The sequence below is a fragment of the Acyrthosiphon pisum genome, chromosome X (assembly GCF_005508785.2).
Source record: "Acyrthosiphon pisum isolate AL4f chromosome X, pea_aphid_22Mar2018_4r6ur, whole genome shotgun sequence".
Taxonomy (NCBI): domain Eukaryota; kingdom Metazoa; phylum Arthropoda; class Insecta; order Hemiptera; family Aphididae; genus Acyrthosiphon; species Acyrthosiphon pisum.
Window position 1 is genome coordinate 103,175,643 of NC_042493.1, and position 13,279 is coordinate 103,188,921.

Here is a 13,279-nt window from a genome sequence, read left to right on the forward strand (position 1 = left end):
TAGTTATAATATAGTAAAATATTTAGGGCCGCTAAGCTGTATTTCCCCCTGGGCCGACAATCTCCCAGTCCGCCAATGGTTAGCAGTACAGGTATAGGATTGTCTGGATTATTTAAACTTTAAAAATTTTGTATTATTAAATCAATATATGATAAGAGTTATAATAACCAAAATCTAAAATAAAATGTCGACATCTGCATGTTACACTTATGAAAGAACCTAGATAAACCACCACCGTGTAAAAATTGATCAGGAACAATTATATATATTAATATGTGCTTGCCGGAGGTTGTTTTTTAAGTTACCCATTTGGGCTTGTCAAAACTTTTACCCCCTCTATTAAATACTGAAGTTACACCACTGACTGTAATAATAACAATATAGGCCTACCACCTACAGCTCACCAATAGGTGGCTTAACACTATTGTGGAGTCAATAGTCATTGAATAAATAATAAATATCCACTTATATTTTACATTTTTTATAACATAGTAAACTATTAATAGTGTCATCCTCTGTAATTACCAATTTAGAAATCAAAATACTGCTGACTGCAGAGGACTCGTTCTCGTTTTTATTATTAAAATTATAACCTAAGAAATTTTTAGGAAAACAGTTTTAACAAGTCGTATAATTTCTGACAGCTCTGTGTTATTAAGAAAATGACGACTGATAGTTACGTAAAATTCAAAGGGGGGGGGGGGTGACGACCCACCATACCCTCATTGCCACCGGCCCTGGCTACCAAACACAACTTTAGGATATTTTACGTATTACAAGTAAACCTTAGTAAATCCAAGTAAAAAAAATCAATTTTGTGGTTGATACAAAATTAAGATCAATGAGTCGATAAAAACAAATTAAATGCCTAATAAAAGTCTCTAGTAATAAAAACTCTGATCGCTGATAAATATTTTGGTCAAAAGCTTGTCAATTATCTTGGACCTCAGTTCGATAACTCAAAAATTCTGTAAAAAAATATATCTGTGTATTTCAAAATTAATAATGCTAAAAAATATTGTTAACTGGCTAATAGTACATTTTCTGATTTATTTTAGATTCTGAACGAAGTGATGAATGTATTGATTTTACAATGATGTGTGTTTTTTTTTTTTTTTTTTTTTTGTGTCTGACGACAACTTTTGGAGCAGTAAAAATGCTTCGATTTTCAAAAGTTGTACCTTTTCTGAAAGGAAAGTGAATCTAGTTGGTACTTTGGGGGGTCAAAAGTAAAAATTTTCCAGTAGCTTTCAAAAGTGCCGTGAAAAACAACAGAAAAAATAAAAAAAACTGGAATTTTTATACAAATTCTGTTTTTGAAAAAATTGACTTTGGTTTTTGGTGTAACTTGAAAACGAATGACTGTAGATACATGAAATTTTCACTGGTTGTTTATATTTCCATAGTCTATACATAATAAGATTTTCAAAATATTTTGATTTGTTTTAAGCTGATTACGGACATTTTCAGTTTCCAATTTAATTAGTTTTATTTTCTATGAATGTCAATACAATTTTATTTGTAGAGTAAAAATACTTGAAAATTTAATACAACGTTCCTACTATATTGTTACAATGACTTTTGAAAAATATTAAAAATCCTTTGTCACAGTTTTTTTTTATAGCATTTAAATTTCATAAATTGACAAAATATGGAAAAATCACGAAAATTAGCAAATTATTTTGAGTTAAGAATTTATAAAAATTTTTCTTTTTAAATCTAAAATTTTAAAATGTAATACAAGATTCCTTATCTGATACCTTTATCAAAAAGAAGTGTCTATAAAAAAATCAAATTAAATTTTTATGAGCTTTTGAAATCCAAATGTTTACAACATTGGATATTCATTCGATTTCTCATGTAGCGATTTTCTAATTATTAAACCAATTCAAAAACCAACAACTGTAGATACATGAGAATTTCACTGAATGTTTATATTAGCATTTTCTATACACAATACAATTTTGAATATAATTTCACTTATTTTGAGCTATTTACAGACAATTTCATATTTCAATTTATTTAGTTTTTTTTTCTATAAATATCAATAAAATATTATCTGATGGGCCAAAAAGTATAAGAAATTAATACGAGGCTCCTGATATATTGTTACAATAGCAGTTAAAAAACATTAAAAATACACAACCACAATTTTTTTTTATAAGCATTTAAAGATAGAATTTAGACAAAAATTATCAAATTTACAATTGAATAATTATTTTGTAGTTGAAAATGTATAAAATGTTCAACTCTTATATCTAAGGAAATATCCAAAATATTTCGAAAATTCCACCATGTCTAGAGAATGATAGTTATTCTTAAAAGTTAATCTTAGTTATTAAAAATTGTTTTAATAATTGTTTCCTTTTTATATTTGTACGTAAAATTTTGTAAAATTATTATTTAAAAAAGTGCTTACTGCGTATCTATTAATATTTATAGGTATGCGTTCTCCCATCTTTAATCTTATTAATCTCAATATGTATATATATATTTCTATAAAAATGATTGTACCTAAATATATTATTTGTATTGTTATTATATATAATCTTTGGCATCTTTGCTATACTTGGTCACTAAATTTCAAATTACATAATTTAAGTTATTAATTACATGGTATATTTAAAATTTGATTGTTTATAGTATGCATTGTTTTATACTTAATAATATATAATACAGTGCTGAACATTTTATATTAATAATATACGACGATAAAATGCCCAGTCTAATTATTGGCTATTGCACAGAAATAGATAATTTTAAATGACGAAAATAAAGTTTAGTTAAATATACTTAAAAATATAATACTTTGAAAAACTGTACATTTAATTATACCTACTACGCTGATGTGCAGCCTTTATACAAATAACTACCTATACAATAAATTTAATTCGTTAGAAATAGGCTTATAAAATGTGAATAGGATAAGAAAAACATTGAGGATCTTTCTTAATAAGTCCAAGCAATCAATCAGCCCGCCAAACAAACCAATTTAAAAGTGACTAAGCCTCTAACGTTTTAAATATTGTAATCAATATAAACATTATACTGTTTTACATTATACATTATACATTATGTTGTGGGAGAAAAAAAATGTTATTGTAGAGCTTTTATTGTTTTGACTCTGTTTTTTTACATTCTATTATGTTCATTCTGAGTTTAATGAACGAAACTAAAAAATCGTTAAATTCCAAAGATCCGAACAATTAATTTTGTTAGTCGAAATCAGTAAAACTTTATTATTGTCATTGAAATAATCGCAGAGCGCGTAACGCCGTAGTGTCCTCTTATAAAAAGTTAATGATATAATAATATATATATTTTCCGTTTTCTGTCATAACTGAGAAAATGACAACATTAATCATAGCCATGGATTCTAAGCTCGAGCAGAGTTTATTACCATGGTTCATGAACAGACCATTTGTGTAAATTAGTATTCAACGCAAGTAGCTTTTAAAAATATTTATGTTATTCGGTTTTAATTTAAAATTGGGTTTTTTCAAAAAAAAAATGCACCTCGCAAAATTTTCAAGATTAACAAAATTAAATTTTTTTTTAGTATCGCGAAGAAGAAATAAAATAAATATTACAACTGTAACCCTCGACATGATTATTTCTCAACCATACGAATGCGATTCAAGCACTCAACGATTCGAATAATCAAATTATATAGGTAACAAATATTTGTCAGTTTCATAATATTTCGTCTTGTAGGTACAATTCACATAATATGTGACTATTCTTGACGTTTATCAAGAATTATGGAGACAAAATAGTCATTATCTAATTAGGTTAGGTATCTAACTAACTATCCTAATTTAGATATAAGTATAATTAGGTATAACCTCGATACGGTTTTTACTTTTTGATAATGAAATAAATACCTATTGTCGTAAGTTGTCTTATTGTTAGGTACACATTATCTGCACGCTATTTTTAACCATTGATTGTCATAAATTACTGATTTTGCAATAAAGCTTGTTTGGACTTATTAATTTTGCACTTACTTTGATAAATTAAATAAAAGCATCTACGTATTAATATAAATTGCAACTTGTAAGACATAGTAGCACTATTGCTTTTTATATAAGCGTTCAATTGACACCAACAACACAGTTCTAAAGCAATATTTTTTATTTTATCTTAATCACAACAAAAACAAAACAAATAATTTTTATTCAAACACACCTTTCAAATCTATAACTATATCTTGATAATTATAGTTACTTTACAAGAACAAAACAAATCATTCTTATTTTTTGGAACGTTATAATAATAATAATAATATTATATTGTTATTTATAACTTATGTTATTTAGGTAATAATATATTCACGTTAAATGTAGTCCACTGGGAGAGCCTCTTTCTCTTGAGAAAAAAAATATTATACCTAATACCCATGACGATAATACATTAATAAAGTTATGATAGTATTGGTCGGGGAAAAAAATCCACAACAAATGTTATTGAAGAATGATGACGTGAATCGATGAATCGACGAAGAAAAAATTTAAAAAAATTTTACGCCCCCGGGTGGGCTCGAACCACCAACCTTTCGGTTAACAGCCGAACGCGCTAGCCATTGCGCCACGGAGGCCCGTTTATTTACTGCTCAGTTCAAACATAATTTAGCATAATTTACGCCGACTACGAATTCGCTAATTATTATGTTTTTATATATTTTGATTTCTGTAAAAAAAACTACATTTATCAGTCGAAACTATTTACAAAATACAACCACAACTGATACCTATACTCGCCGTTTGAGATTTAATAACAGAGATAAGGTGGTTATCAGTGGCGTTTTAAGTATAAAAATGCGGCATCAACGCGAAAAACTTAAAGGGCCCTTCTCCTTTTCGGAATAAATGTAAAAGATTAATATAATTTTATATGTCAGTTGACATTTTACTTTACGAGCTTTTAAATTAGCAAAGTTGTCAATAATCTGCGTAACGTCCATGAGTTTTGCTTTTAAGTTCAATAGTGCGGCATCCGATGGTCGTTCTTGTCTCATGGAATTTCATAGATAGTTCTTAATAGCTGTATCTATAGATACCGTTACAGGTATTGTTAAAAAACATAATTGATAAATAATAATGCACACACCTCCAGAAAACTACTGCACATATCATAATATTATTTAATTATTACCTAATAGGAAATTCAATAAATTCTCTTATAAGTACCTATATGTAGTTTTATTTTTTCCTATTTTAATTCTTAATGATTTTACACAAAGTTATGTACCTACCTAATATTTGAATCAGTAGTAATTCAGAAAAGTCATTTGGATATTGTTGTTGTTATTATATTATTGTTTTATCTCTAATTTCTGTATGTAGGTCTTACTTATCTATTAAATAACAATTTTTTTTTTTGAAATCAGCACAGTAGTCATTTGGGAGAGGGGTTATAACTATTATACATATATTTTTTAACGGTAACATCAAAAATCAATGTAGCAATGTGTAAAAAACAAAAATTAGAGGTCATTTAAACATGTCATAGATTGTGAAAAAATGTATTTTTTAAATCCTAATCGTGACCCAGAGCTTAGAAAAAATTCTATATTTTCAACTCAACTCTGTATTTTATTTTTTATAATTTCTAGTTATTTTATTATATAATTATCAAAATTATTATTTTAACACATCAGTTTTACTATTTTATGGTTATTATTAATTAAGACTACATGCATACAGAACCATAATCAAAATTTTAAATTATTATTATTCAGTTATTAATGTATTAAATTGTAGATTCATTTATTTTACTTGGTAAGTTAATTTGGTACTTACGAGTTATCTTGACTAAAAATATAGTATTTATTTATGGTTGATTTTTATTCGTTTTGTTGCAAAATAAATCAATATTTTCAATATTAATTCATGCGATTTGTAATATGGTAACATTTTTTATTGAACAAAATGACTCACATAGTTCAGTGGTTGGATCGTATCCACCAAAGATGGAGATACAGAGTAATACAACACCAGCTGAAGATGCTCTGAGTGTCATGATGGCATGTGGCTCATACACGATTCGTTCTTTGTTTACGGATGATGACAAAAAGGAAAATTTAAAATGGGAATGGGTATTCGAGATTAAAAAGACTGGAAGGACAAATAATTTACAGGGAATTTGAAATATCAGTTATAAATTAAAATCATAAATTTATAACAATTTAATTACATAAACAAATGCTTTAATAAGATTATTTTCATTCATCTTTTTCTTAGATATATAGATAATTTTAATTTAATAAGTCAGTTCAATTTTTATTTGTATTATTGCTATAGTTATTTTTGTAATTTTCAATAATTGAACTTTTTATGGTTATTTTTAAATACATATCTTTGTAATTTTATATTTATATATATATATATATATATGTATAAATACTATTTTATCTAGACTATTTCTGATTTGATGCCAAAGTTTTAATTCGATCAAATTATTTCTGTCTGCTCAGGTCTCTAATAAAATTTTCAAAAAGTTATGTGTACTATCATATATGGGGACCGTGGGATCTTAATCGAATGATTTAATTAGATTTTATTATTTTAACATCACTTAAAAATTTAATATTGTATTTTCGTCAAAGGAAAATAAATTTTTTAATGACATTTTTTTTATACCTCATCGTAAATAATTATATTCATATTCAATTACATTCATAAGTTTCTAAGTGTAAGTAATAGATCAAATAGTAAATCATTATTTTTTTATTGTTTTAAAATTCCAAGCTAATACAAGTTATAAATTATATAAATTGTAGTAATTGTAGTAATATTTTTTAATAAAGTGGCATTAATGTTTTTAAATTTCTTCTGCTTTAAATATAAAATAATAAACTGGTTTTATTTTCATCTTATTATTAAAATAGTAAATATGTCAAAATTAATGTTTTAAAAAAAATATTTATGTATCATTGAAATGAAAGGATATCATTTATTATTAGTAACGACGTCTATCTCTATCTCTTCTGTCATGTTTGTGGGTTTGACTGCGACTATGACTACGTGAACAATGTCTACTGTGGCGGCTACGTGACCTGTTGATGTGTAAACACAAAAAATACAATATACATAATTTCATAATATAAAAAAAAATTACCTAGACCGTCTGTGATGTTCATTTTGATCTCCACTTTTAGACCGATGACTTCTCTTATCATCTCGCTTATAACGCTCTTGTTCATAAAATTTACGCCGAGCTTCATGTCTTTCTTCATAATTTTTCTATATTAAAAAATTATATAATTTTTTTTTGTTTGAATTTTTGAATTATTGATAACTAGCCTTACTTCAAGTTCTGATAGTTTTTCTCTTATTTCAACAAATCCTAAATGTAATTTTCCTCCAAAATGGTCAATTAATCTTTGATCGCTATCATGAACACCTAAATAAGCTGAACATACATCACACACCCTTAATTGTTTCCGTAGATAACTGCTTTTAGGCATAGCATTTTTATAAATATCTTGTGCTTCTTTTTTTTTTTTTTGCAGATCTTCAATCTTTTATTAAAAAGGATATTTACATAAATATATTTAAATATTTTATAAAAAACAAATATGTATTATTGTACATACTTCACCCATCAACTTGAGACTATCATCCACTAAACCTTGGGCACCCAATTCTTCAGCTTTGGCCAATTTTTTACCTATCTTCTCAGCTAACTCATGAACAGCATTGGCTTTTTCAGCTACTTCAGCAGTAAGTTCTTCCTGAGTTTCTAATAGTCGTTTTCGAGCTCCTTCAGCCCTCCGGTCACAATTACTAATAAATGCTTTTAAATGTTCAGTAGCCTAGAGAAAAATAATAGATGATTAGTCATTCCTAATTAATATAAATTTATTTACAAATGATAAATTATTTCATCAACTTACATCTACATCATAATAGTGATCAAACTTCTGCTGAGCTTTTTTAAAATCTGCTCTTAATGCATTATCGTGTAATTTTGGACATTCACCAATGTCCATGCGCTGAAATAATATAATACATCAAACTAATTAAAACGGAAATTAAGGATTTACATGGAACAATATCAGGTTGACCCGAAAACACGAAAATATACACAATATAGGGAAAATAGCATTATATAAATTAATAACTTACGTATCGAGTACTTAACAACCTCAAAACTTACACTTGCTCACTCTTAGAAGATACATGGCCTGAATGAATTATGTTAAATAAATATAAGTAATATAACATAATATTAAGCAACAAAATATAATTAATGTATTGTAAGAGATAGCTCTGTCGTATCAAAATTGTTTGACTTACAGAAAAACAAACATTTAAAATTTGCTCACCGACATTGAAGCATTGATGGCGAGCATCTTCCCCATCTTTGTATCATTGTCTTGAAACGAATCAAAACATAATTCATTTTTGACTATACCTAGAGAGGGTGGCAATAATGAGGATTAAGAGTAAAACATTCGCATTCAAATAGATGTAATTAACTAAGTTGATGTACGTACTGTCTTTGATGAAACTACATTTTCAGAATAATTTTGGTAGATAATACCGATTTGTAACTTTGAGATAATTATTAACTACTCACAAAAGATTTGTTGATATCATGGTAGTCTTTGTAGATAGGTTCTTTTTTAGAGTAGTGAACATTATAAAAGTCAAAGAAAATTTACCCTACAACTATTGTAAAAAAATGTTGTGAATGTATTCTATAAGTTAATTTTTATATATTTTACAAATGCAAAATTACTGTTGAAATAAATCTATGTTATAAAATATTATAGAATTTCTAATTGAAATTTAAATATGTTACTGTGAATATATTATATTTATGAAGAAAAAATTGTTTTATATTTTTATTTATTATTTATTTGGTACTAGGAAGCAGATTTGTTGAACTATAAAATACACAATTAAAAGTATTTAAATATGTAGGTACTTCTGTAATACATTTTTTTTTTAAATACAATTTTTATTTAAAATTCTAGTTTAATACTCAAATATATCGGACAGTATTTTAATAAATTTAATATTCATAATAAAATCACAATAATGGATATAAAATTACAATTACCATATTAATAATGTATTTATAAACATATTGCAAGAAATTGATTTAACATTTACAGTATTTAATTTGAGTAATCCATTAGTAACTTATTTGTGCTTAAATATTCGTTCAATTTACTGCTACTGGGTAATTTATCAAACCCAACAGTAAAAACCATAGGTCAAAAGAACCGGAGATAACTAACTTTTAATCTGTGGTTTCATCAAAAGCGATTATCGGTTATCTGGTATTCGTTTTCATAATACGGATAACCTTGGGTCTAACATCAAGTTGGTGCAAGTAAACCTTTTTTTGTTTTTTGGAGGTTCAGACTTCAGATCATAGGTAAACAATACACCAGTCAGCCGATCGAGTTTTGTACATAACGCATGTAGTATGTACGTTATTCTTTTTTCAATGTTTGTCAAAAAAATTTTTGTTTTTGTTATAAGTTATGCGTAATAGGTATCTATGTCAATTATAAGTGTATAACATGATTCCATGAACATTGAACATTATTCAAAAACGACTGACCAGTGACCACCACCATATGTGTTGGACTTTAATATCACTGTAATTATGACAGTTATTCATCCAGCAAGTAAATTATATTACCTACTCAATTAATCCTAAAAAAAAATCCTTACAGACAATTTGAGAGAACATGAAACCTTTTTAAAGCATCGTATGCCAAGCCATTTTAATGAAAACTATTGAGTGTTTATACATTAATGTTTACAATACACAATTTGCATGAACTTGAAGAGAATGTTTTTAAAAAAAATCTCATGAAAATTATAAAGAAAACCAACTACCTACATGATATAGAGCTATGATAAAATAAAATTAGTTTGGTAATTATTAAACAAAGAGTAATAACAAACATAGTATACTAAAGTCAAAAAAAAAAATTACCTTCAAAATGTAAGTAGGTATAGATTAATTTATTAATAATATGAAATAATCTAATACAATATACATAATATTATTAATAATAATTAAATTGTATTTTAATGTCATAGGTAGTTTCATAAAATATAGCCCAATTAGTTGATTATTAAAGTATTGTACATACATTGGAGGCTATTGATTTGGTCCATTCCACTATTCCAGTAATAATAGTTATGTTTCATCAGTGAATAATATTATTTTCATCAACTATTTTGTACTTGAGAATTGGATTTTTAGAAAACAATAGTAAAATACCTTGTTGTTAACTGTAAGCTTACCTATCTAACTTGGAACCTAGTACTTCATACATTTTAATATTAATAAGTTATAATACCATTTCAGAACTTTGATCGTAGTATAAGACTAAGAATACAAAATGTGATTGATAACTAATAGATACATTTTTATTGAGTTATTGTGTTCCAATCATCACATGTATGGAAATTAAATATGTAAACATTTACGTATTCTATATTCACAATTAATTATTTTAGTGCAAATGAATTCCTATTACACTTAGTACAAATAATACCCACATCAACATTCTAAAATGTAAGTTAATGAATTTAAATACTATAAATGTATTTTTAATATTTAATAATAATAGGTTTTAATTATTTTTCAGAATATCAATTTTAATATTTAGAACAACTATGAATGTATTGATTTAATTATTCAAATTCAAAAATCAATCCCTATGTCGTCACCATTAATGTATGTAATAAAAAATTTGCAAAATAAAATATAATGAATATTTCAATTTAATAGCAAAATAACATTTTTGTTAGATTTGTTTCAAATGTTTGATTTTATAAGAAAAAAAAAAATGCAAATGGTAAATTATAGCTCATAAAAAAAAATCTTGGTTGTAATTAGCCAGGTACCTATCTAATATTAATGTTTTAAATTTAGTGATTTAGTTAATTAGGAATTTAATGTATTGAGTATTAAGGATTTTTATAGATCTCTAATAATATAGAAATTTAATTAATACCTACTTATCTAGAAAACCCTGGGTAGTGGGTTAACGCGTTGTATATCCCTGACTATCTCATAGAGTATAAGTATGTTCACTTAATTACAAGGTTTTAATAAAAAATAATCCATTTAATAATCAAGTTAATGATTTGAAATTTTTAGAATATTATGTCACACTTGTCATGAACGTTTTAAAACTGGGGTCTTCAATCTTGATGAGAATTTCAGAAAAAAAATTGAAAACTATAATAATTGCCGTTCATTAATATTATTAAATTAAAAAAGGTGCTCTGCTGTACAGTAGGTTACAAGTGGGTCACTGTATAATGGATAGTATTAAATTTGAATTCAATTATATAATATCATTGTATAAGAAAAACGATTCTGAGCGGAGACAGTATGTCAGTCTAGATATAAGACATATTATATAACTTATATCTATGGTATTTAAAAAAAAAATTGACCTATTATAGGTACCTATACTAAATTCCAAATTCATCATATCACAATATTCATTAGGTACTTATAACGCGTTATACACAACAACAAACCGTGATACTATCATAGATATATAATATTATACTTTAGAAGTTTTAAGTACCCTCGAATAATAATATTATACAACCACAACAAATTCAGTAAAATAGTTATTCTAGGTTTTTTAATATGTAATTTCGTCCAAATTTGAACTTAAAATGACTATAAAAATAAACCGTGTAAATGTATTTTTTAGATTTTTGGTAACAGAATTAATAACTTGTTAAATCCTAAATTTACATAATATTAATATATTATTGAGGAAAATTATAAATGATAGATTTTAGTCAGCAATATTATATATAATAATGACCTATATAATACAACTGTATAAATATTTAAACAATCTTTAAATGTTTTTTTCTCCCTAATGAAGAAAAATTAAATGTCTTTTTACCAGAAATAACAATATAGTAACCACGTAATTGTAATAATATATTGTATATGTACCAACAAATACTGTACCACAAAGGTTTAACTATCATAAGTTACTATGAGTAACAATTTTACTTGAAAGAAAACAAATATTGCTATGAAAACAAATTATTGTTTTCAGTGCAATTTTTAAATATATGTACAATGTAGGTACCTAAGATCATGTTTTTTAATTTAAACTGTTTTAGACTAGGTAATGTTTGAATACCCTTACAAATATCATATTAATATTATAATTTATTTTAAACTAAAATAGACATTTGTTAAGCTTTCTCTGTATTACAAAATGCATTTCATAATATATCCTGATAGGTTATATTTAAATTTTTATTTAAAATTGGAGAAAACAATATTAATAGCTCAAAATATCAATTTTTTAATTCGAATTGGTAGAATAATAGTAGGTCTATACTCACGGTAGATGACAATGTGTCATGAGGGCAGCAATACAATAAGAAACTTTTACAAACTTTTTGATCATTGAACTGCACTTGGTATCTACTTGTTTCCCCTGTGATAATTAAATTAAGTATAGAAAGAATCAAATAATATAATAACAATGAATTTGAATGATTTAACGTTTCGAAGTTACCGTTTCTGCCTGTGCCCATGAGCTGGTCCACCATGGCTCTCATTTGGTTGCGTGCTGACATAGTTAACGGGACGCCGTACCAGAGCTCTAGATTAGTATTTCAAATGGACAAAAAATAATTAACAGATATGTACCGGGTGCAGACTTATTAGTAGGTGAATTAAATTGGTGGTGTTAACAAGTTTGCTAGTGAGGATTTTGAATTTGTGGTTTGTACTGACGAGTATAACAAGGTAGAAAAAGTAACAACGTGTTAACACTTTAATAATTTAGTTGGCGATTTTGTGATAGTAAATATTACTAAATAATCATCAGAGAAAATTACACGAATATTAAAATGTTTGACTTGCAGTGTGGCCAACGAATCGTTAGCGTACTACAATGTTGTACAGTGGTTACCAAAACTAAAAAAAAGAGCGGGAGCTCAAAATATTTTAACGGATATGACTATAGATATAATGATAAATGAAGCGATCAAGAATTATTCCGCAGTACCTATTTATTTGTACGTAAACACAATGATCAATGTGGGGTTCATAGAGCAATAGTCATAATTATTATTGTTTTAGATTCTGAGCCGAATGATGAATGTATTGATTTTAAAATGATGGGTACGTGTTTTTATAAATCCCTTTTCTGTCTGTTCTCACATTTTGGGTCAAAAAAAAAACGTCACTACACCAGTAAACATAATTTACTTTTACGGGGCCAAAACCTTCAATGTACTATTTTATTGAGATT

General features: G+C 26.3%; 1 protein-coding gene and 1 non-coding gene across 2 annotated transcripts; both read right to left on the reverse strand.

Annotated features, from left to right (window-relative positions):
* Positions 1 to 4,524: 4,524 nt before the first annotated feature.
* Positions 4,525 to 4,597, reverse strand: TRNAN-GUU. Its single transcript has one exon. It is a non-coding gene; the product is annotated as a tRNA-Asn (tRNA).
* Positions 4,598 to 6,960: 2,363 nt separating this feature from the next.
* Positions 6,961 to 12,599, reverse strand: LOC100168396 (putative RNA-binding protein Luc7-like 2). Its single transcript, XM_001945273.3, has 7 exons — positions 12,539 to 12,599; positions 12,363 to 12,457; positions 7,898 to 7,996; positions 7,598 to 7,816; positions 7,310 to 7,522; positions 7,120 to 7,244; positions 6,961 to 7,057 (listed from the first exon to the last, which is right to left on the reverse strand). The coding sequence occupies exons 1-7, from the start codon at positions 12,597 to 12,599 to the stop codon at positions 6,961 to 6,963; spliced, it is 909 nt and encodes a 302-aa protein (XP_001945308.1).
* Between the last annotated feature and the right edge of the window lie 680 nt (positions 12,600 to 13,279).